This window comes from Pyrus communis, chromosome 2 (genome assembly GCF_041283825.1).
Source record: "Pyrus communis isolate YQ-2024b chromosome 2, ASM4128382v1, whole genome shotgun sequence".
NCBI lineage: Eukaryota > Viridiplantae > Streptophyta > Magnoliopsida > Rosales > Rosaceae > Pyrus > Pyrus communis.
The window spans coordinates 8899492-8926314 of NC_142566.1; the positions used below are offsets into that span (position 1 = coordinate 8899492).

At 37.0% G+C, this 26823-nt stretch overlaps 2 protein-coding genes across 2 annotated transcripts; one reads left to right on the forward strand and one right to left on the reverse strand.

Annotated features, from left to right (window-relative positions):
* The first annotated feature begins 9239 nt into the window (after window positions 1-9239).
* On the forward strand, window positions 9240-14321 carry LOC148698537 (nitrate regulatory gene2 protein-like). The gene is made up of 4 exons (XM_088684008.1): window positions 9240-10825; window positions 11007-11194; window positions 12086-12309; window positions 13382-14321. The coding sequence occupies exons 1-4, from the start codon at window positions 9502-9504 to the stop codon at window positions 14169-14171; spliced, it is 2526 nt and encodes an 841-aa protein (XP_088540134.1). The 5' UTR covers window positions 9240-9501; the 3' UTR covers window positions 14172-14321.
* Window positions 14322-19353: 5032 nt separating this feature from the next.
* Window positions 19354-24897, reverse strand: LOC148698538 (putative pentatricopeptide repeat-containing protein At5g08490). The gene is given in 4 exon segments (XM_088684011.1): window positions 19354-20140; window positions 20227-21305; window positions 21307-24123; window positions 24680-24897. Coding segments are annotated over 2 exon segments (2694 nt in total). The 5' UTR covers window positions 23965-24123; window positions 24680-24897; the 3' UTR covers window positions 19354-20140; window positions 20227-21269.
* Between the last annotated feature and the right edge of the window lie 1926 nt (window positions 24898-26823).

Here is a 26823-nt window from a genome sequence, read left to right on the forward strand (position 1 = left end):
TCCTACCTAGTACGAGGCCTTTTGGGAGCTCACTGGCTTCGGGTTCCATGGGAACTCCGAAGTTAAGTGAGAAGGGGGCTAGAGCAATCCCATGATGGGTGACCCACTGGGAAGTTGCTCGTGAGTTCCCAAAAAACAAAACCGTGAGGGAATGGTAAGCCCAAAGCGGACAATATCGTGCTATGGTGGAGTTGGGCCCGGCAAGTGGTCCCGCCCGGGCCGGGATGTGACAAAACCCGTTCCCCGTAGGTAACCGATTCGAATGGTTCGGTTTTGGGATTAAATTTTGGGTATTTTACGGTTATAGGTAACCGTTGGGTAAATTTTTCGGTTTCGGGTTTGGTTATGCTTATTGGGGTATCCGCTCCAAACCCATACCCGAAACCGAATTGTTTTGAATTAATAAAAAAATATCAATATTTATTATATAGAGAAGAGAGTTATCAATAATCATTAATAATATAAATTATATTCTTATCAATTATTAATAGTATTAATCTCGTTTTTAACAATATTTATCACATGCATTGTTTGTATCAATTGTATTAATAACACTATTTAGTATTTAATATTTAATCTTATTTAACATATGCTGTATATGCATTGTATCAGTAATTAATTTAATTTTTATTTAAAATTTACTATTTAATTAATAATATAAAAATATTATAATGGGAAAAACTGTTGCCTAATAGAAAATCCGTTACCCAATGGGTTCGGTTATGGGGAAAACCCATTCAGGGATTCTACGGTTTCCGGTTCGGGGAAAATAAAAGGGTTCGGGTCTGGGGATGACACATCCAAACCCGATCCGCCCCATTATCATCCCTAAATGAGATGTAAGAATTGCTCATTTACTAATTTATAAACTAGTAATCGAAATGAGAGAATTAAATTGAGAAAGGTCTCCTGGCCAGTGGCTAGTTGTTTGATTTAGGAAGAAATTATATTACTAGACCAAGAATATGTGCAATTTTGGGTGAACAAATATTTTTTTGTTCGATTGGTGCACTCAATATATGAAAAAATATATATGCAGAGCTTATGTGGGGGCCTTATTATACAAAATATTCAATTAGAGTGAATGTGACAATCAAATGAAAACACTAGCAAAGATTCACTACTTCTGGAGTTGAATACGGTACTATCATTATTTCTTAAATTAAACATTGATATTATTATTATTTCTTAAACTGAACACAAATATTACATTATTTTTGAAACTAAATACTAGTACTATCATTATTTCTTAAACTGAACACAAACTATTTCTGAAACTGAATACATATACTACACTATTTATGAAACAGATTATTTCTGAAACTAAACACTGATACTATACTATTTATGAAACTGAACACGGTACTAAACTATTTATGGAACAAACTATTTTTGAAACTAAACATAGATACTATACTATTTCAGAAATTAAACATGGATACTAAACTATTTTTGAAACTAAATAAGAGTACTACACAATTTTTGAAATTAAACACGGTTAATGTACTATTTCTGAAACTAAACACGAGTAGTGCACTATTTTTGAAACTAACTATTTCTGAAACTAAACACGGGTAGTGCACTATTTTTGAAAATAAACATGGGTACTACACTATTTCTAAAACTAAACATTGATATTCACAATTTCTTAAAGAGGACATTGATGCAAATTTCCCTTAATAATATGATTCTTTTGAATTATAATTAACTGTTTTTTTCAATTACAAATGCAACGCGCTCAGATGCTAGATAAATAAGTAAATAAATTTTACTCTAATGTTAAAGTATAGGATGTGCATCTTTTACTAATTTGTTTGGAATGCTCTATTAATTTAGGGTTTTTATGTAGGGGCTTTCAATTTTACAAATTGCAAAGACATATAATTTGCATAGCTAGGGACATATTTGATTGTAAATATGACAATTTGTAAAGCAATTCTTATAGGATGAGTCGGTCCAAGTCACACTGCAGTGAGGGGCATGCAATCTCCTTCAGGTTGCTGCCAATTTGCTAAACTGAGATCGCTTACAACAAATGAGGACAATTTAATACCTTCAAACTGATCAAGTTGCAATGAGCATATCTATTGAGATTCAAAAGTCAAATCACAGGGTTTCAAAAAAAAAAAAAAAGAAAGTCAAATCACAGAGAAATTGCAAAGAAAATAATATAAAATAAATTGATGGTGGATTGTACAAATTTCAAGACAAATGGTTTTAGAACTTTAAAAAAATTAGAAATGAAAAAAAAACCCTTCAAATTGATGAGCTTGATTCTCTGCGTGCCATAAACAAATAAAGGGTTTTGTGGGGAAATTTACACACCTCTGGCTCTTCTACTTTGCACAAATCGAGCTCGGCGATGACAAGCCATGGCTCAATCTCACATACTCGCTCATCGGTTTCTTCTCCACGACGCCGGGGCAAGCTCTCATTTCCCATGTCTTGTTTTTCTCTCCTCCTACTTCTATGAAATCTGTTAATTCCACACAAAATTTATAATTTGATTACAACTAGTACTCGGTATTGGCCATCAATTTGCATTTTTAGTAATTGGAATGGCATTTGGTGCAGATGAAGGATGATGGCGATGTTGCCGTTTGATTTCAAGCAATTTGGAAAAGTTTGTGATGTTGAGGAGTTTTATGAAGCTTTAGAGGACAAACCCAAGATAACCTTATCGAGCCACCCTGCATTCAACATCTCCATCAAACATAAGATCAAGCAAAAAAAAAAAAAGAATTTGAGATATAAGAAAAAACCATGGACTTGAAAAGCAAGGTTTTCGTGGTGGTTTTCTTGCTGTGAGTTGAAAAAAGCCATGGAGTTGAAAACCACAGAGCTGAAGCAAGCACCAGCGAGGTCTGAGGAGAGGTAGAACCAAACAGTGAGGGTTTGTCGTTAGGGGCAAAAACTGACGTTAAGGGTAAAATCAGAAATTTGATAAATTACTTTGTTTGGGCAGTTTTATTGGGCTGATTTGATATTGGGTTTTGTCCTAATCATTAAATAAAGTTAGTATATGGTTTTTTGTTAAAATTCAAAGTATTAAAGCATTTTTCATTAGTTTTCTTAAAAAATTAACAGAAACGTTGACGGAGCTATGTCATTGCAACAAACTCGTAAATTGATGTATAATATTGTAATGTTTAAAAAAATAAGGTATGAGATTGTTATGAGACTCAAAGTTGAAGTGTTAAAATGTAATTTCCCTAATAATATTCATATGCTTTAAGGTCTTTTGCCATTAGGTCGTCTAATGATTAGGGCATTCATCTAATTTTTTTTTTTTTTTAATCTTATTAATTGACTTCAATCGTTTATAAGATTTAATCACACTTATGGGGGTGTATTCAATTGGAATTTTGAGAAAGTTTTAGAGAATCTAATTCCATGGAATTTGAAAGAATTTGAGAAGAAAAAAAAATCACTTTCCAAAGATTTTGAGTTAAGTTTCATAGAATTCACATGAATTGTGAAAGAATTCTTTGCACGGGCTTAGAGAACTTCAGAGAGTTTATTCATGAATTTCAAGAGATTTGTTTGAATTCCCATGAAGTCATGGTGATTATTTTATTTCAAGAAAAGCCAAATTGATTGGTATAATTGGGTTGTCCCAGAAGGCAAAAGGAAGAAGCAAAATAACAATCCAATCACAGCACATGAATACGCATTAAAATATATTTTAATTGGGGTTGTCACTAGTCACAAAAATGCTTGTGCCATTGCCGGCCTTGAATGTGAGCGCATTATAAACAAACTAACTGCTGCAGCCATTGCTTACGGGCTTGACAAAAATGTAACAAATTGACTTACATGTAAGAAACAGAGACCAACCTGCAAATTTTGCTCAACTCAATCAATAAAATCACTAATGAAATTTACCAAACAGTTATTTTGCACAAGAAAAAGAAACATTTTTCAAACTCAATAAATGCCAATGGTCCTCAAGCCTTTTATTCTACCACCATCCTAAAATCCGAGAGATCAAGAATAGAAATTCAAAAAAACCCCTAAAATCAAATAATCCTTTATATTTCTCAAATCCTATCATTCACAGCATCTGTCCACATATTTGTAGCTATGCCAACTCTCCATGCATTAGCAATCTGTCGTTGTTGCTTTTGGGTTTAATTACCTAGTTCATCATGATTTTCTTCATCTTTAGATTCATCATCTTCTGATTCAATTGGAAATTCATCAGAACGGCACACCTTGCAAAGAAACTTATGCAATCATGCACAAGCTAACACTAACTCTACTTGTGTTTTAATTGGAAATGGAGGTGCTGACTTCAAAATTGTGAATCGAGATTTAAATACACCAAATATCCTCTCCACTACGTTTCTCAAGGAAGCATGTCGAAGATTGAACAACTCATTTGCATTTACGGGGTCACGAACATTACTAGCAAAATCTTGGAGATGATACCGAACACCTCTGAGTGTTCTTTTGGTGTCATTTTCAAGAACTCTATTTTCATTCCCAAATGTTGAACCAATGCAATTGCTTTGTAATGAACGGGAGCATCAAAGTTTGGAGTCTCTTTGAAAGCATCCCAAACATTGTTGTTTTTATTTTCTTCTTTTCTCTCCTTTTCCTTTTTTTTTTTCTCTCTCTTTTTCTCTTTTCTCCATTATGCTATGAATTGCTTGAATTTCAATGGCAATTGCAGCAATCGAATCCATTCCAAGGGAAACTTTTTCTATAAGAACGATGTGAGGGGTGGTCACATTTGATTTTAGCTCAGACTCAGATCGAGATATTTTCCTTGGAAGTAGCTTTTGTATGGGTGTTAGAGCGGAATCCTCCAAATTTGCATCTAGGAAAGATGATACATATGATGGATTTTGGAATAATGGATCAAGTTGCTCAAAGCTCTCATCAGGTGGAAGAAATTCGTTTACTCTGGTTGGCCTACTTTCATCGACTATATATGTTATGGCATCAGTGTGATCACCCAATCCAATTGAGTTATTTCCTTTAGCTGTTCCATTGCCAAATACATCATCAAATCTTCATAGTCTGCAAATGTCTCTTTGCGAACACCTTGACTCTTTGGGTGGGACTAGCAAAAAAGAAAAACATAATAAATGTTAAAATACAAAATCAATATAAATGAAAGATCGTCATGTAAATAATATATTCTATAAGAAAAAGAACTCACCCTAAGGAAGCCTTCCTATACTTCATCACTAGCCGTGAACTTCTTTGTGACGGGGTCCTAACCAAATCCAGGACTATGCCTAAAATGTTGACACAACGTTTTCACACGGTTCTTAACATGATTTTGAGTTTTTTGACACCCAAGTTTTTCATTGAGCACGGGAACAATTTTGGCTTCTATAGTCTGCTTGCTTATTATGCCATTAGCATCACACCATCCATTTTTTACGACCTCAACAAGTAGTCGCAACAACATGTTGCTCTCTTCCATAGACCATTGATTATAGTTTCCTTTTCCCTTTTCTTGTTGTGAATCTCCCATTTATGATCTTAGATGATACATTATAATTAGAGACTTTTCAAAAGTGTATAATTCTCAATTGAATACACCTAAACTTTTATAAAATCCTTTAAATTCTTAATTGAATACTCCTGAAATTATTAATTCCTTGAAACTCTCTCAGAATCTAAATTGAATACACCCCCCTTAGGCTTAATGTCCTCCCGTCGTCATCTTTTCATTTATCATAAAGTTTTGACTTCTAACGTCGAGGTGTTATCATGTGACGATCATATATACATGTATATCTAATTGAAAATAAATACGTGACTCCATAAAAGTGTGAAAAAATATGACTAACTACACTTTACACCCTCCAGGATTCAGGCGGTTTCCAAAATGGCCACGAAGTTTCAATTTTCTACATCATATAATAAGGTTTTGTAATTGCATAAATTTATAACTATGTTAAATTGATGACGTGACATATGTGAGACCTATTTATAAGTTGACGTAGTAGTCACATTTTCATAGTTGGGGCCAAACTGTGTTATATGTTGGCGTTTTAGGATACAAATAACGATTTGGGAGAAGCCGAAACTCATGAGTTTTTATTCGGTCCATGTGGTGCACATGTAGTTCATGCGTTGCCCCTAGTGGGGTTCCACACTCTCCGTATCACCACTGTAAATGAAAGACTAAATGATCAAATAACAAAAAACACATGAATTTATACTGACTTCAAAATCTTATGGTGCAATATGAATGAACTGAAATATCATGACTTGTTTTTCAAGTCAGTCTAAACCTAAAGTGTGTGAAATGTAATACTCTTAACTTCAGAGAAAAGAAAGGTCTTGGTGATAGAAATGTAATACAACAATAATGCATATTAGTATTATTTTAGATCACCCAAATTATTTCCAACTTTAGGATTTTGTTTTAATTTATTATTATTAAGGAAGGAAAAAAGGTTCGAAACGATTATAATAGTTCAGGGGAGGGAGAGTTTTGAACCTAAGAAGCATGGATAAAAACCCAATGTCTTATCCATTAGGATATTAAATCACGTGCATTTTCAACATTAGGTTTGAGTCAATTTTTAAGAAGAGATCAATAAATAAAAATATTAGAAAGGGATATTGACCTTAGTTGGAGATGAAATTTGTTTTATTGACTTAATTGAAGAGGAGAATTGATTCAAATTGTGCATGCTAAAAAGTAAAATAACCATTAATCTAGGTTTTTATTTTTTATTTTTTATATAAAAAAAAATATTTATACAAGGAGTGTAGAAATAAATTGATTTTGAACTTTTGACAATACAAGCGGTGGCATGGTCTAAAACTCTAAATAACATGATTTGTTTTTTTTTATTTTTTATTTTTAATAATATAACTTCTACTGGAAAAATATTAAGAGAATAAATTGGGTTAAACTTCACAATAAATCATTACTTATTTAGTATTAAAGTTTTTATTTACAGGGGTCACACTAAGACCTTCACTTGAGAAAAGCGCACACACATTATACAAGCTAGAAAGAGAAGTTCTATGATACCAAGTATGCTTTATAATGTTGACACAATAATTAATATTAAACTATGAGGTAACAAAGAGTCCATGCATAATTCCATTTGCGAGTCCCCTTAATGTAGTTGAGGTTTTACTATAAAATTAGCTAGTAATATACAGAATAGACTAAATTACTTATAAACTCATACAAAATTTCTTCTTCCGATCAACGTGGGATTTATTCTTTTCCTCAAAGACGTAACCATTAAGAAAATGGATTTACTCAATTGGAGACTCAATAATCAACCAAGGGGCCCACACAATTTGGAGAACATCCACCTGTCTTCATCTTCCATCCCCCGATCCCTCCGAGGAGTCACGAAAAGGCGACCTTCTTCAACACTCTCATTTGATTAACTCCACAATACAAAACACTAAACTAAGGGGGTTTAGGATTTTAATTCTTTTTACAAATTTAGGGGTCATGAATTTAAGTAATTTTCTAAAAGTTTAGGTTTATTTAATTAAGTTTTTGAGTTTATAATATTTTAGGTGTATTTGATTAAAAATTGATTTTAAAGGATTTCAAAAAGTTGAAGAATTAAAAATATATCATAATGTATTTTAAACATTCTCAAATTTCACCTCTCTAAAAATTTGAGGTAATTAACTCAAAATTTCACATGTAATCTTTAGAAATCAATTAAACTCCATTAAGATCAATAAATTTATAAATTTATTAAAATCCCTCAAAATCCTAGTTGAATACGTCTCTAATTAATCAACTAAACTAAGCAAACATCACCATAACTAGAATTTTAATTTATACTTTATCTGCCAGAAAAAAAAAAAGGAAAAGAAAAAAGGTTTAGTCTAATTAACTTTTCTTGCAACAACAAAATGATTAGATTTAGGTTAGAGTTTTAGACAAAAAGGAAAGAAAAAAAATTTCACATCTTATAACTAAACACTTAATTTAATTAAATACGTTTAAATAATGAATTAGGTTGTGCCACACCTGCCTGTATATATGTTATTTTCTTACTTTAAAACTGAACCAAAGTCGTTAATTTTAATTATGTCATGGGTATTTACCCTATTTTAATTCTAAACAAAATTCTACATAAGATGAAAAATGTTTCAAATTTACACCTTAACATCATAACTTCATTATAGTAGCAAAAATCCATCGTCTTCAGTCTAGATAAATGTGGACCTACAAAACAGTTAAAAGACCAAATCCACACACCCACGAACTGGCGGAAGTTTGGCCAATGCATTTCTGATACCAAATTCAATTTCTCTGAAAAAGAGAGTTTATGGCTTAGTTGCGTAGCAAAAGCTTACTAGAAATTGGTTGGGATGAGGTATTTATAAGGAGATACTTGGCCACATGTGAAGGGTTTGTCATGCCTTGTGTCAACGTTTAGTTTGCCAAGATGTGTCATCCATTGGATGCAGTAGGAAAGTGTCATTGAGATGTTGTGATATCTTAAAGATACTTGAGCAATAATCCCAAATATATTATTGAATTAATAATATCTTGTAACTATCTCGTGGAATTCTTGATTGGATTTGATGGTGATTCTTTACTTGATGAAGTTGGTCTTCAATAAGGAAGGCTTTGAAGATAAAATTTGGTTATTAATCGTATCTTTAATACTTTTAACTTTTTTCTTTGGCATGGACGGAAGAACTCGGAGAAGTAGTAGTTGGTCTTCAATAAGGACATTCTTGCCTCCCGTAAATTTCACGCGTTAGCTCCAAGATGTTGTGTATTATTTTTCACTCCACAATCACCAAACTAGCTATCTTCTTTCCCCTCTTAACATGACATTACTTAGGGCTGGTTTGGTATTGCTGTGCTTTGAAAAAAAGCTGCTTCTGCTGTGTTGTGAGAATAAGCAGCTGTGAAATAAAGTAGCAGAGTGTTTGGTAAACTTTTTTGTAAAAGTGCTTTTGAAAAAAAAAAGCAGTATGATAGTGTTTGGTAAACTTTTATGTAAAACAGATGTGAAAAAAAGCCAATTTTTCAAAGCTGAGTTTTGCAGCTTCTTGTTTTTGGCTTTTTTTCACCCAAAACTGTTAAAAAAAGCTGAAGCTGAATGTTTACCAAACACAAAAACAGCTCACAGCTTTTTTTCATACCAGCTTTTTTCAGAATCACCTCAGTACCAAACCAGGCCTTAGCCACTTACCATAGAGAAACAAACCCAAACAATACATGATGAAAATAAATTAATAAGTCCCGACAAAGAAACATTTTCGAAAGATTTTATTTGCCAACCCTTTTCAATCTATTGTATACTTTTTATTAAAATAAAAAAAAAAAACTCACTTTACCCTTTCCATAGAAAGTAAAAAAATAAAAAAAGTAATTTAAAAAAAAAAATTAATAAGAAAACAAAAACTGCCGGAACAGGCAAGGCAACAGTACAAGGCCTAACAACTATAACTTCCCGTCTCCTTCCCTGCTCTGAGCTCGAACCAGAGGCTTCTTCACTCCCACTTTGGTACTTATTATATTATTATTTTACCTTTATGGGGTGCACGGCGTCCAAATTGGACAATGAGGACACTGTCAGGCGGTGCAAGGAGCGGCGCCGCCTCATGAAAGACGCCGTCTACGCTCGCCACCACTTGGCCGCCGCCCACGCCGACTACTGCCGTTCCCTCCGCCTCACTGGCTCCGCCCTCGTCTCCTTCGCCGCCTTCGAACCCCTCTCCATCTCCCACCAAACCCCCGCCGTCTTCCTCCACCAAGTCCCCCCTCCCACCAACCACATCCCTCCACGTGCCCCCTCCCCAGCTCCCTCCTCCCTCCACCCGCCACCACCTCCTCCGCCTCTCTCTCCCACCATCAACAACTCCAACCTTCCCCACATCCTCTCTTCCTCCTCCGCCCCCGCCTCTCACCAACACCGGCGCCGCCGCCAGCCGGCCCCGAAGCTCCCTCACATACTGTCGGAATCGAGTCTTCCGTCTTCTCCTGGAAGTCAGAAGTCGAATTTCGGCAATCCTTATGGGTTTCCGTCGGCTTTCCAGGCGGAGTCGAACTACTCGACCACGACGTCTCAGGCCTCCTCCATGTGGAACTGGGAAAATTTCTACCCTCCGTCGCCGCCGGATTCGGAGTTCTTCGACCAACGCCAAAAAACTCAATTCCAATCCCGCCAACACCAAAAATCGCCCCACCATCTCGACCCCGAACATTCGGACGAAAACGATACAGAGACGGAGCCGCCCGAGACCGAAACCGAGAGATCGGAGTACGATTTCGTCCTCAACCACCGAAACCCAAATGCCCAGAACGCCCATCACCAGAAAAGGTACGAGTACGCTCAGTCCGAAAAGTACGCTCAGTCGGAGAAGTACGCGCCTTCGCAGAAATACGTCCAGTCCGAGAAATACGCTCAGTCCGAAAAGTACGCTCCATCGGAGAGGGAGGAGGTGGAGTGCAGTGAGTGGGACGACCACGACCACTACAGCACAACGAGCTCCAACGAAGAAGGGGACGACGAGAGGGAGTCGAGATCCGAGATGGGTACCCGGTCGAATTTCGAGCCGGAGTTTGTTCGGGCCGAGTCGGTGGCCGGTTCGGGCGGTGTTCCGGTGGCTCAGGCGATGCCAAGGTATGCGCCAAGCACGAGCAAGTCGGAGAGGTCGGAGGGGTGGGAGGGAGGGAGTACTTACCGGAGCAGTGAGATCTCCAATATGAAGATGGTGGTGCGGCACAAGGATTTGAAGGAGATTGTGGAGGCGATTAAGGAGAATTTCGACAGGGCCTCCGCCGCCGGCGACCAGGTTTCCGAGATGCTCGAGACCAGCCGGGCGCAGCTTGATCGGAGCTTCCGGCAACTCAAGAGTATGTCTTTATTTAACTTGGAGTTGGGGGTGTTTGGTTCCCGGGAAAAAGTGTGGGAAAATAAAATAAAATCTTTCGGAATGTGATCAAAATTCAAACGGATACTTTGAACTTGTAGGTGTGATTAGATTTCGGTTTCAATTGAAATTAACTTATATTTTGTCCCAATTCTTTCTTGCAGGGACATTGTACCACTCCAGTAGTTTGCTGAGCAGTTTGAGCTCCACTTGGAGTTCAAAACCGCCACTTGAAGTCAAGTACCGGCTGGATGCCAGCTCGCTGATGAGCGAGCCAGGCGGTTCCAAGAGCCTCTGCTCCACCTTCGAACGGCTCTTGGCCTGGGAGAAGAAGCTCTATGAGGAAGTCAAGGTATTCTTTTTCTTCCCGTTGTTCATCCATCAACTTTTTACTCAATGGTTTTTCTCCCCATTGTAATTTTCATGGGAAATGAACGTGTCGTAGATTATTGTTGTTGAAGTGTCGTTACGGAGTTACTAGATTAAACCGGGTGTCCTGTATGGGATATTCAAAGGGTAATATAGTAAAAGTACAAGGAAAAAATAAGTATCTTGATTGAATTTCAAAAAGTGTTTTTTTTCCTGAGGGCTTCTTTTTGTGATTTGCTTTTGGAATGCTGGTTCAAATGACCGATATGCCCATGGCAGCCTGCCTTTGTCCTGTAATCTGGGTTTGATAAAGTGGATGCAGCCTGTAGCCCCTAAAGGGAAACTTTACTGCGTTTTTGGTTGGCAAATATTGACATCTTAACGAGTATAGCTTCGTATTCTTAGGAGTCTCTTTCCGTGTTTGTGTATAATGTTTTTACTACATTCGTAGTGGTATATAAATTGCTTTTTACTTTTCCTCAAGTACTCTTTCCGCCCGTCTCTTTTGGTTGGAGGAGGGTTTGCACGGGAAAAAATACACGCATTCCGTTCTTCTCTTGTTCAAAATTTGATAAGCTTCACATCGTATGGATTTACTCTTTCTTTTTGGTACGTTTGAACTTTGAATGGTTTCAATGATTCCTGCCTTTTACTTCAAATAGAAGAGAATCATGTCGTAGTTGTCATATTGTGGAAACATAGAAATTTCCCAGATGAGACCAAAGATCAGAGTCGCAGAAATGATCGGCTTGACGGTCGTGTCCCGGATTCGGCTGTATCAGGAAATAAGTTTCCATTGTTGTATTTATGTGGAAGCCGTGTCGTTCCAACCGGAAAGTGCTGATGCAGGCAACATATTGTTATTGAATTTCAGGTGAGAGAAGGTGTCAAGATTGAGCACGAGAAGAAGCTGTCGGCACTGCAACATCAGGAGTACAAGGGCGAGGATGAAACCAAGGTAGACAAGACCAAGGCGTCGATAAAGAGGCTGCAATCACTAATTATTGTCACATCGCAGGCCGTCTCAACCACCACCACAGCAATCATCGATCTTAGAGACTCTGATCTTGTGCCTCAGCTTGTTGAACTGTGCCATGGGTAAGTCTCATCTCTTTTCATTAACTGAATAAGATATATTTTCTTTACGGTGGAAAAATATATTGGGGTATTTCATTCGATATGAAATTTCGGTTGGTAACTTAAATTTAGCACATGTGGAAAATACAAGGTTAGGTCACTGGCTGAGTGGCTGGTAGTTGAAAGCACTATGAAATTACTCCTCAGATGTGCCACTTGCTTCTTCCCTCCTCTGGAACCACATGTTCCCTCTTGTCCTGGATTGTCCAGTCCAATGCAATCCAATCCAATCCATCCAATCTCTGGCCACCTCTTAAAACTAGACCGTAATCCTGAAACTGCTTCTCAGGTGGGGTGGCTATGTTTCCTCTTGTCTGCAAACCCTTTTGGTAACAGTTATTATAGATGGAAAGTTAGGTGGATTGGTCTTTAACTATGATATGTCCCACCGTTGTCTGTTTCTGGATCCACTTCCAGGTTTGATTAACTAACAAGTCAGTAACAGCATTGATTTTTCAAATTTGTATGGTTTATAAATCGGTGTCATTATTAAGAAGTGACTCTCGTCACCAATTCACCACATCGCAAGCTCTTATTGGTGGGTGCTTCAATTTTTTAACATTTGGTGAGTATTGATTGGCTGGGTGGTACCACTGGGAGTATGAATTGGTTGCAAGAGAGAATCTCTCGTTGTTATGAGAAGTGAAAATTTATTCATCACCATGTTTGTGGGATCCATTTTGAAGAAGCATAATTACTAACATCGATTACCAAAAGGTCCTACGCCAATTAACTCTTCTTTCTTGAGGTGGACATATATTGGTCTGAAAGGAGTGAATGAAATGGAGGGTAACTTTTGTGTATTAGGTTCTCTGTTAAAGCTCAGATTTGAATTGGATTTTCTGTAATATTGATTAAAAAAGTTGATTTATCGCCCGTCATACATGGAACTGCAGAATACAGTAGTTAAATTATTCTGATGACCCTGCTTTATTGAATAATGGGTAGATCCGATTGTCGTGTGAGTAGGGTTTATCTTAACCGTGACCTTAATTCAAAATCTCAACATTTATGTGTGATATACCGAGTGCAGGTTCATGTACATGTGGAAAGCAATGCACCAGTACCATGAAGTCCAGAACAACATTGTACAACAGGTTAAGGGACTTGTGAACCGGTCAGCAAAGGGTGACTCAACTTCGGAACTGCACCGGCAGGCAACTCGTGACCTTGAATCGGCTGTCTCTGCCTGGCATTCCAGTTTCTGCCGCTTAATAAGGTTCAAACGGGACTTTATTCGGTCTGTTCATGGTTGGTTCAAGCTCACCCTTCTTCCTGTAAACAACGACATGACCTTCAATGTGCACAACGAATCGTCTGATGTATATTCCTTCTGTGATGAATGGAAGCTTGCACTTGAGCGCGTCCCTGACACAGTAGCTTCCGAGGCTATCAAGAGCTTTATCAATGTTGTCCACGTAATCTCTGTGAAACAGAGCGAAGAGCTCAAGGTAAAAAAATGCACTGAAGCTGCATCAAGGGAGCTTGAGAAAAAGGCTTCTTCTCTCCGAAACATTGAAAAGAAATTCTACAACTCCTACTCCATGGTTGGCATCGGGCTTCCTGACTCAGGGCCTGAAAACGGGCAGGTTTTGGATGCGCGAGACCCGCTTGCTGAGAAGAAATCTGAACTTACAACCTGCCAGAGGCGGGTTGAAGATGAGATGATGAGGCATACAAAGGCGGTGGAGGTGACAAGAGCCATGACACTAAACAATCTTCAAACAGGCTTGCCAGGAGTTTTTCAGGCACTGACCAATTTTTCTGGCCTATTTACGGAGGCACTAGAGTCGGTTTGTACCCGTTCCTACGCCATTAAATAGGTGGGAACGTGATTTTGGTGCCTGTGGGGTTTCCGGTAAGTTGGAGTTTAGCAGAGCTGGAAATTTTTTGTCAGGGGGTCTCATATTGTTAGTAGTATTCTTTTGTGGGGTTTACAACATGTGAATATGTGGAATTTTGTGGTTTGCAAATCCTTTTGTTTTGGAGGGAGGAAAAATATGCATGTACAGGGATGCGCTTAAGATTGTTGCAACCCGCGACCGTCGCTGCAAGGAGTTGAACCTAAATCGTCGGACTTATATGTGAAGAGGAATTACCAATATACCGTAGTACTAGTGCCGGCTGCAAATTAGGATCCTGACATCATCTCTAATCATATAGCTCAGCTCATAATCATTATATTTTGTAATCTAAGATCTGACGCCACTGTTGTATTTGCATACAATCATAACTCCTACTAAATTTAAATTTTATTTCACCATTTGCCACTTAAGCAATAACTAACAACTCCGGTGAGATTCTCCTCCTCCGACCACCACCGGCGGCCAAGCTCTGGCCAATCACCACCAAAAATGGAATAATGTGACGAGTGGAAATTTGAATCTTCATCCGCAAGGTAAACATGCATAATCATAACCACTACACCAAATCATCCATTTATGATTGAGGGCAGTCTCGATTATATTTATATTTGAAATTTCTTCTCATTTTTTAGTTTTAATACTTGAAATGCCATTTCTCTCATTTTTGGTGTGAAGTGTTGGAATGTAAAGATTTTTACCTAAGTAGGTCAAAGACATAATATATGTAGTGCAATTTCGATGAGAATAGAGGCCCAAATGAGATATGGGTGAGGTTTGGAGATCAGAAAGTACCAAAACTTGAAAGTTTTTGTTATATTGGACATATCTTGCAAATAAAGGAGAATTAGATGGAGATCTCAAACATGAAATACAAGTTAGATGGATGAAGTGAAAGAGTGCATCGAGTATATTGTGCGATTGTCATATGCCACTTGATGAGAAGATTTTATATTATATCTTTAACCCTATTCTTAGTATATTTTGGTTAATGTTTTGGAAAAATTTTGATACTTTGAATTATATTTCCAAAATAGGATTTTCAACTTCCTTTGGAGCAAAACGTGGTCAAATGGACAAATTTTGGAGTAATTCTAGTTGAATGACGTTCGTAAGTCACTTGGCTTCATCATATCAAAATATCAGATTTTTCTACCAAGCGATGATTTTCTGGCAATACAATAAAGAAGCAATGCGAGGTGCTAGAATAGTGACGTTTTGGGCTTGACTTGCGTTTTTGGGGCTCAAGATGACATCAAATGAGTTCGTGACCTTCTGGAGATGTGTTCAAAACGTCATAATCTTTAAAACAAGCTATCTTGGGCCGGATTTGGAGAAGATTTGAGACTAAAACGTGGCTGGACAGTTTCTGTGCAAATTTTCCTATCTTAATTAGGACTCTATTTTCTAAGTTATTTTATTTTGTTATTTAGTTTCCTAATGGGAGAAAAAGACTAGGGTTTGTGCGATAGTTAGAGGGGATTTTAAGGCTTTTGCCTTTTTGAGTTTTCTGTCCACGCTTCTTTTACGTAACTTTGGAGATAGAGAGTAATTGTTAGGGTTCTTGAAGATTTTCTACTTTAAGGTGTTTTCATTCATTTTATTCTTAATAATATTTTCTATGATTTCAATTATGAATATGCGTAATTAATTTTTTTGTTAGGGCGAAGCCTTGGGCTTGAACATGAATATGTGATTTTTATTTAATTGCTTATGATTGATTGCGTGCACACTTTGAATTATTAAACACCGTGATTAAAAATATCTAATTGTCTTAATGCCTGATCATCATTAGGATCTTTAGAAAAGTAATTTGATGTAATTTTGGTTGGAAGGTTCCCTGAAATTGACGCTGGCTTTTTGTGGTTAATAATTGTAATTTCACTTAAGATGAACACCATGTTTTAAGGGTTGCATGGTTTTTCAAAGGGTTTTTATAAAGCATAATGATTCTCTCATGTTCAGATTTGATCCGAACGTCCGAACGGGTTGCATGTTAGATATACATTATATGTTGGAGGTTCCAAGTAGAATATAAATTAGGAAAACCTAACCTTCAAAGTGGCATGTGTAGATCATAAGTAATTGGTAAAAGTTCATAGGATTGTTAGGTGATGGTGGAACCCTAGTGCTTTCTTAATTTGATTTCTCCAAAACTTTTCCTTTTCTTTCAACTTTAATATTGCAGATTGTTTTATTTTTGTTAATTAAATTCGTTTTATTAAATTAGGTCATAAAAAGCAATTATCACAGATTTCTATTTTACAATAACTAGTTGGAATTTGGTTTGTTTCAAATTATTTAATAATCCCTGTTGAGAATGACTTTGCGAGATCCGTTTGAAAGTTAGATGGATGAAGTGAAATAGTGCATACTTAGCATTGTGCGATTGTCATATGCCACAAAAGCTCAAAGAAATTTTGTATAGGACGACAATAAAGTTAACGATGCTTTATGCACGTAATGTTGGGTGGTCAAAAAGCAACATGTGCAAAAAAATAAGTGTAGCAGAGATAAGAATGCTTCGTTAGATGTGTGAGCACACGAAAAATGATAAAATTAAGAATGATGATATGCGAGGTAGGAGTGTCCATAATTGAAGATAAGATGAGAGAAAATTGGTGAAGATGGTTTAAACACGTGAACCGAAAACCTACAAATGCGACTATGAGACAGAGGCTCAGCACAAAAGGAGTAAGGGAAGACCCTGGAAGAGACATAAGACATGATATGGAGTATTTCGAGCTCACGAAAGATTTTGTGTAAAATCGAGCGCGGTGACATTCTAAAATTTATACAATTAACCCCACTTAGTGAGATACAACTTGGTTGTTGTTTGACTCGTTTCAAAATGCTTGTCTCTTATGTCAAGCTTTATATAAATAGATTGATATAAAGTCATAAATATAATAGACATAGAAAAAAAAAATATATTAGAAAAGAATCACAATTTTTGGTTTAGTTTTCTCTATAAATATTATGCTTTATAACTTCTAGAATTTTAAGTTACTCACAGCCGTCATCACAAACTTTCTGTTTAGCTAATAAAATTATATTCGTTTCGTATCGGCTTGTTCTTCAGTTTATTAGCCAGGTTGTTATTCTTGGTATGTAATTTTAATGAGTCTCCGACAAATTGAAGAACTAACCAATAAGAAACGAAAATAAATATCTCACTTGGAATATGATGACTACAACCAAAGGACTACATTGTGAGTAACTTAAAATTCTATGAGTTATAAAGCATTCTATTTATAGAGAAAACTAAATCAACCCTAATCTAATCCCTATGAGACAAGAAATCATAAATTTAACGAGCAAAAAAATCATAATCCTTGGCCTACAACAAAACAATTAAAATAACAAAAAATAATAATACTAATTTCCAACAAATAAACAATTAATACTACAAAATTTGATAAAGCAATAGGACGCCGATTAAGCCTAACTAAATCCCACCTAGTTTATTAACTCTCATTCACCTAACATGTTGACAGTAATTTTCCTTAATCTTTTCTTTTTCTTTTTTTCTTTTTTAAAGAGGAACAATTAGTAGCAAATCACAGTTATCCACCCCTTCTGAGCCCTTTCACCGTGTTTGTGGTCAGGGTCAAGCAGACTCATCAGCTTGAAACATCAAACCTAGTACCTCCCACATTTTTTTGTTTATTGGAGAATCTCACCACTACTCTCTTGCGAGTTATACGAGTTGTATTCCTCACCAACAACCAACTCTATTCCTAGTTATGGAACCCCTTAGTTACGTTCAATGAAAAATACCAAAACTACACAAAACATAATCTAATCTTCTGAGTCCACTATGTAATTTATGGCATTTGTTACAAGAAGCTATTAGATATCTCCTTCCTAACTCAGCCTAATCCTTCTAATCAAACAATTCGTAGCAAGCATTTTGATGGTAACAAGTACTAATTCAACAAGCAAAGATTAATTGAATAAATAAAAAAAAATTCGAGTGTTCATAGCTAAGTTACATCATACACCTAGCGAAAAATAAAAAAAAGAAGAGATTTAGTTCAAGTTAAACTTAAACAACAACATGATTAAATTTAGAAGCACAGAAGGAATACGCCTAAACTCCAACTCGGCTCACTTCCTTATGGAATAAGATCCTATCTGGATCCTCTTTGTGAAGATCCTAGGGATTAGTTTATTGGGGCTTTTAGATCCAGGTCCAAAAATGTAGAGTGTTTTTAGGAGTGAGTCCAGTTATCTAATTATATGTTTTTATTTCTTTTATACTCATTTTATATTTTCTAAAAATATTAAAAATCAATTAAAATCTTCTAATATTATGCATTTTCCAACTCCAAAAGAATATATTTAATATCTTACAACAAAAATACTAATATACTAGCATAAATTTATCTACAAAACATTCTACCCTAACTCAAGTAACAAATATATGAATGTATATAATACCTATACGTGAGATATGAAACCTAATAAATCTTATCATTGAACATATAACTATTGATAATTAAATAATTAAATATAACAAATTGGACTTATTTTAATAAACTGGACTATTCCTACTATTGGCTCAAAAAATTGGACTTATATCAAGTTTCCCCTAATTTTTTTTATTTTATCCGTTATCAGTCAACTAGAAATTATTTTAAATTTTTTTATTTAAAATTAGAAACAAACAATACCTAATGAAAAATGATCGTACAATATACGATGAACGGCTAAGATGAATTGGTCCGTAAGATCCCCACAAAGAGGGTCCTCATCCCTTCCTTATTGGGGTTTTATCATTTTTTGATGGAAAAAGGTTTTGGAGAAGTCACTTAGTACTACGGTCTGGTGGTATTCCTCTTCACTTATAAGTGAGAGGCTGTAGGTTCGATTCTCGTCAAAGCCGAATCTGAATCACATTATTGCTAGCCCATTGTGAGGCTTAGCTCACCACATTATTGCTAGCCCATTGTGAGGCTTAACCCACCCCGTCCTCCTTAATGTAAATAATATCACTTGTTCACAAATGGTTTCCGAAGAATAAATAGGTCCAAAGCTTGTGTTAAGGTTTTCGTGGGAATTGCATAAAGCCAATTAAACCAGCAGTAGCTGACTGAAACTGCAATTAGCCTTCTTTTTCATCAACATCTCCACATTTTACTTGTTTACTTGTAAGAGATTGAATCATTCCATACTTACTTTTTCTTATCGAATACATTTGGTTATTCTGTATCGATCCATTCATCTTTATTTGAATTATGAGTGCTTCTTACTCAAATTAGACAGACGTACAGTAGTTTCTGGAGTGTTTGCTTCATTCAATGCCTCACCGAATCGGTTGAGCTTGAACACTGCATAGGGTTGCAGTTCAGCCAAGATTTCTCTATACCTTGAGTGAAATCAGGTAGCTGTTCATGCTTCCAGTTCATCCATACTGCATATCATTTCTGCTGTCTTGTTCAGGATTGATCGAGGAAGCTTGGTGCTAGCTGACGATCTCAGAAATGATTATCCATCGTCAAGGAATATCCATATTCGTACTAGCTATTGCTGCCACTTAGAGGATTGAGCAAGCTAAAACCGTACAAGTTTTCGGTGTGATTAATGGGTTTTCACAGACAGCTTGATCAGCTAACTCAAAACCCGGTTTGTTCACCCAGTGGAGGATTTTTCCCAGCACCAAAATCCTATTGTTTCTTTACTATGTTTCTGCACATTAGCTTGCGAAGCATCTATCAAACCAAAACCAAAACCAAACCCCAGAGTTTAAGCAAACTCCATGCCAAACAGATGAAAGAAAGTTCGACCGAAAAATTGCAGTAAGATTCAGATTCCACTAAAAAATGAAAGAAACGAAAGTACCTGGAATAAATCAATAGAAAAAAAAATAATAATAATGCAGAGGCAGCAAGGTGCTAAACCAATGCCGATGCCCAGAAATTTGAAGCCTGCAAAAAGAAAAGCCAAAGAAGGATTAAAAGAAGAAATCTTACAAAATGAATGGGGGGAGCCTACATTTTCAAATTTGAAGTACCTGTACACCTTAGGATGAGACCTCGCAGATACCTCATAAAGTTTCTAAGGCTTAGTAGAAAAAACAAAATCACCCCGGTGCATTCCTGCTTCAGATCACCAGAAAGCTTCAATGGGAGACAGCTTTGTTCAGTTAAGGTTCTTCCAACGCTGAGAAAGAGGGAGGGAACAGTAATTGAAAATCAGGAATATGAATGGACTTGACGTAGTGGAACTTAACTGAATGTTAACGTTAGTTTTACCCAAAATGTTAATTCTCTCCCTTTGGTAACTGCTGTGGACGAGTCCTTTTTCCATTACTCTGCACTAGCACCTGGCACTTCCATGGTGGGACAGGACTTTAGTAATTTCTCCCAAGGATCATATTTGCTATGGTAAGGACCTTCCTCTCTAAGGTATGGTTCCATTACTCTGTACTAGCACCTGGCACTTCCATGGTGGCACCAGATTTTAGTAATTTCATATTTGCTATGGTATGGACATTCCGCTCTAAGGTATAGGTCCGTACAAGGTAGCATGTCTGTAGTAGGAACTTGAGCTTGCTTAGTGTGCAGTGTGTAGTCTCCTACAGTGTGAGTCCCTTAACTGCATGTCTGAGAATCCTTAAACGTGTGCCTGCTATCTGTAATGTTCTTGGCACAACGAAATTATTACTGGCGACTTCCAAGAGGTATACCCTATGCTTTGCCAATGGACATGGTGGAACCGTTGGAAGAATGTACGCAGGTGAAACATGTAAGAACCACTCCAACGTTCCAGACATGAGAGTTGCCGGAAACTCTTAGAGAGATTTCCACCAGGTTACCAAACCACTTAACTTCCTTCACATCTCCATTACATCAGTTAACTTGATTAAGGGCATATAACAAACTTATCCAAGATTTGAGATTTTTCTGAAGCAGCAGCTAAGCATCCCATGTGCTATCATGAAATTTGGCATTAAAAAAAGTCAGGTTTAGTTGCATAACAAGAGTATGTATGGAGCAGCTCACTGGAATGCCGAACCTAAATGCGAAGCGACAGAATGATTCTGCATTCAGAAAATTAGGCATTGACAAACTCATGTTTAAACTGGCTCTTTTATTTGTTGGTCCAATGCACTTAATGTGCTGTAAATAACGCTTCTTTCTGGATGAGACCAGTCTCCAGCTATAAAAATATTCTTCCTCCTCTCCACCTCTATCCAGCTGCATCCTGCTGGCTTTGTTAGATCTCGTGTTTTCATCAGCTTTCTTACCTCCATGACCCCATCCCATCTAGCTTCTGCTGCATATAGATTTGACATCACCACGTAGTTCCCAATATTATTAGCTTCATTTTTAAAAAGATGATCTGCCACAACACGGCCCAATTCCACCTTACAATGAGTCCTGCAAGCACCCAGCAGTGTTCCCCATATGCTAGCATTAGCTTCAATAGGCATCCTGGACACAAAAGAAAATGCATCCTCAATTTTTCCACCTCTCGCAAGGAGATCCACCACACAAGCATACTGTTCCATTGTTGGTTTGACCCCATGAACCTCTTCTATCGATTTAAATATCTTCAACCCTTCATTTACCAGGCCAGCATGACTACAAGCAGATAAAACAGCAGTAATAACAACATTATCTGGCTTTACACCCAAGTCAAGCATGTGAGAGAAGACCCTCAGTGCTTCCTCTCCCCTTCCATGCATGGCTAACCCGCCAACCATAGCTGTAAACATAACCAGATCCTTATCCGGGCTTGACTGAAATAGCTTATAAGCACATACTATGGCACCACATTTTGCGTACATATCCAACAGAGCTCCTTTCAAGCACAGATCATTAAGACAAGCTCTCACCACATATCCATGACACTGTCTCAGCAGGTGGACTGAGGCCATTTGAGAAGACACGGGAAGAAGGCTCATAAAGGTCATTGCATCAGGCTTCATTCCTTGAGTTTGTAACTCACGGAACACACTGAGGGCTTCAGCAGTAAAACCATTTTCAGCATAAGCTCGAACCATTAGATTCCAAGTGGTGAGATCTGTTTCAGACATTCTGTTAAATATCTTATATGCCTCATCCAGTGAACCACAACTCACATAAGCTGAAATCATAGAATTGCAAGTAACCAAATTCCTTTTCTGCAATAAACTCTGAAAAATATTGAAAGCATACGTCAAGTCACCACATTTGGCATATGCATCAAGCATAGTATTTGCAATAGTAGGCTCACAATCGCCTACCGAAAGGCCAGATCTAATTGAATAGCTATGAGTTTCTTTAACCTTATCTACTCTCAAAATTGCAACACAAAATTGTATTATGCTTAAAATGGTTATATGGTCAGGCCTCATACCTTCCCTTAGCATCCCATCTAATAGGTTCAAAAAGTTGTTAATATACCCAATCTCTGCAAAGGCAACAAGTATGGTATTCCATGATATCAAATCTCTCCTAGAAATCATCAAAAAAGTCTCAAAAGCTGCTTCAAGCTTATCACATTTTGCATAAAAACTAACCATGGCATTTCCAACCGTTGTAGCTTCAAATAGGCTACAATGTCGAAGAATATACCCATGGATCTTTTTCCCCACCTCCAAGTTCTGTAACTGTGCACAAGCAGGAAGAATGCTCACAATGGTAACAGAATCTGGCCCAATCGTCTGCAGAGAGAGTAATTTGTGAAACAGATCCAATGCTTTTGACCACTCACCATTTGAAGCATACCCTGCAATAATTGCATTCCATGAAACCAAATCTCTTGATTTCATTCGGTGGAACAAGGATTCCGCTTCTTCCATTCGTCCAAGTTGTAAATGAAAACTTACCAAAGCATTGAACACAGTAACATCTGCTGCCAATTCATTCCGACGCAGAACATAACAATGGATCTCTCTCCCAGCGCAGTACGCAGTATTTTTATCTAAAGAAGCACATATTGGCAGAACATTTGCAATAGTTGCATAATTTGGTTCAACTGGTCCTTTGAGCATCCAACTGAATAACTTGTATGCATCATGTATGAATCTATTTTCAGCCAACCCTGCAATCATTGCATTCCATGAAATAACATCTTTGTCAATAATGCCATTAAACACAGCGTATGCATCAGCAGAAACTAGCCCACATTTTGAATACATTGATATAAGAGCATTTCCAACAAGGACATCTGTCATCAATCCAGACTTTATCACACAAGAGTGCACGCTTTTCCCCACATCTAAATCTGCTAAGCGAGCACACACAGGAAGAATGGTAGCAATGGTAACAGATGTGGGCTTAGGCTTCCCACCTAAACACATTTCATGAAAGAGTCTTATTACCTCAGCATCATAATTTCGGGATGCTGAAAACCCAGATAAGACAATGTTCCATATGACAGGATCCGAGGAACCTATTTGACCAAAAAGCATTTTGCAGTCACCCAATACACCACATTTGGCATACATGTTAAGCAGAGCTTTAGAGATAGACTGGCAGGAAAGATGGCCCTGTTTGACAACATAACCATGAAGAGACTTCCCAAAGTTGATGGCTATGAGGGCACCACAGGATTTTAGAATGTCACATAATACTTGGTAATTGGGTTTGAATGCTAACGAACTTTGGGAACTTTGAAGCAGAAGAGACAACTCTTCACAGTGCCTGGCATCTACGCGGTAGCTCCTGGTTGTGTTTTCAAATCTGATTGAAGCATTTCCATAGGCAGCTCTCGTGCCTTTTAAATTTAGGTTTATAACATTGAATATTCTCAGCATTTTCATCAGTAATTTTAAGCTCTGCGACTATCCATTCACTAGTCTCTTCGCACACGTTTCCAGGGGTGTGAGAGGCTTTTTCTAGAAGGACCACATGCATGAAAAATGTATTTACTACATGAAATCCATTGAAGCATTGGCGAACAACAGACCTCACATTGATTTCTGAAAAAGAAAATCAAACAGCTCAATGTTAGACACAACATAAACGAAGGAAGAAAACCATCGTTTGATTTTCTTATCCCCATTTTTCTAATACTAATAGAAATGCAAGAAACATAGACTGAATAAAAAGATGTCGAATAATCAAAGCAGAAAACAAATATTATCCTCCAGAACAGCCACACCATCCCCCACCCCACCACCCCACCCCCCCCCCCCCCCCCCCCCCCCCCACAAAAACCCCCATATAATTATGAGGAACGCGTTCCTCTCTCTTAGAATTTCAGTCCTCTGATGCTCAGTACAAATATACCAAACAAATAAATTGGCTACCAAGTTTGTTTTGATGAATCCAGTCCACCACACTCTAACTAATAAACGGTTAACATAACTCCAAAATCTAGGTTGACCCAGTTGGTGTTATCTTAAATAACCCAGTTGGTGATGAAGTCTCATTCAAGCAATCAAAATTGATGATCAAGTCTCGTTCAAGCATTTCATCAAACACGTATCAGGCAATATATAATAGACAGACAGTAAAGTCGTTTTAGTACGATACCCAGAATTCAAAGTTGCGTTTTCCTTCAGTTTCTGGTGGTGATTGCGTCTGCAACCTACTCAACCTTGCACAAAATTTTTCTGCTGGAGACTGGAGAGAGTAATATTAACGGTGTTTAAACTGAAAGACAAGAACGTGGTGGAGGAAGAAAAGAATTCGGGTAGGAGGGTGCGAAATACACCCACTGTTTTGACCCTTCGATATTAAATTGTTAGAGGTTATTTGGTAATTCGGACTGCACTAACTATTTCAGTTAGATAGGATAATTTATCATTTAATACTATTGACTAAATTTAGTCGTATGTTTGGTGCAGTATTGAATCAATAACTGTATTATTTATAATATGTTTGATATTGTACCTGATAATAGGACTTTGAACTATTATTATTTTTAAGAAAAAATTAATGATTAATGAAATGAAAAAAAAGGAAATTTATTTTTAGGTATTTAAAAATTCACAACCACCAAATGCATCAAATAAAAAAACAAGATCTTGTTTGCCAGTTTGAACTCTAAAATTACATTTCCAAATTATTCTTTATTTAAACCAAATTACTTAAAATAAAAAAAAAATAAAAAAAACTAAATCCTTTCTTCCCCAGATCTTCTCCACCGCACTGGCCCCCTCACTTTCCAAATCCAAATCTTTGAGACCCAATTTTTTTTCTAGGAAGTTTCTATGACATTCAAACAGAAAGATATTCATTGAATTAGAAAACATAACCTAAAAAACGAAAAAGATCCATAGAAATTAGAACTTGCAGATCATAATTCAAATCAGACAAATTGTCAAACAGGTATAGTGCCATATCTCCATAGACATCTATCCAGCGCTAGCTACATCAAATCTTTAATCACAAGAATGAACACCTTCTTAAACCACTCCAACCTTGGGCTCAAAACCCAAATTTCTCTTCCCCCCGCCCCCCCCCCCCCCCCCCCCCCCCCCCCCAAAAACAAAAAAATCCAATCCAAACCAAAACCTAAACCAAACCTAAAACCTAAAAGGAAGCCAAATACCGGCCACAATTTAGCCCACAAATTGAAGTGGGACCCACAGATGAGAGTGAAAAGTGGGCTGTGAAGCCCACACCCTAAAACCCAAACACCCAAATGAGCATCACGCGCCACATCCCTTTCCAGCCGAGGCCCATCCACGTGGGGTTGTCCCCCTTGCGTGTTAGCCTCACAGTAGCCCAACGACTACTTTTCTTCATCCAACGACTAGTTTAATTGGACCGTTGGTTAATCCAATGGTCCAAGTTCAAATTTTTTTTTTTTTCGTTTTATATTTATATATTTATTGAATCTAACGGTTTAAATCGAATATAATCAAATTTAAAAGTTAAAAAAAAAAAAAAAAATCTAACGGTCCAAATTTAAATCCAATGACTAAAATAATTAAAAAAAATTATTTAACTCAAAATTCACCCAAAACCTTTATAAATACCTATGTTTTTGTTCAAACATCCACACAAAACTCACTTTTCTCCTACAATTCTTCCAATTTTTCTTTCTACCATTTCTTCTCATTTCCAAATTTTTCAAGATGGCAAAAGAGCATGTTAGAGGTCGTAATTGGACCTTTGACAAAGATATTGCTTTATGTTTGACATGGATTTATGTTAGCGAAGATGGTGTTGTTGGCACGAATCAAAATAGAAAGTTTTTGTGGGGGTAAAATTGTTGATAAGTTCCATGAAAACTCCAACGCCGATCGAAGGGAAACTAGTGGTGTTTATGATTAGTGGAAAATTATCAACAAAGCGTGCACTTTGTGGAAGGGAAGATTGGAGAGAGCCACATGGTTGTGGTTCGGACCTCTGAACTAGTAAATGTGAAGCAATGGAGGAATGTAGAAAAGAAGGATGTGGATAAGATGATTGAAAGAATAACTGTGAGTGATATTTTCTTTTCACATTTTTGTTACATTCAGTATGAAAAAGTCTTCTTAAATTAGATTTACCATAATTGAATTCAATGCAGAGCAAGTACGATATTGATATGTCACTAACTCATGTTAGTACATATATTAAGAATGCATTACAAAGGCGGTTTGTTGATTTTCGACACAAGCTGAAGAAGCATTTTGATTCCATCCCAACTCTAGAAGAGGCAAAACAAAACAAACATGAGGATGTAA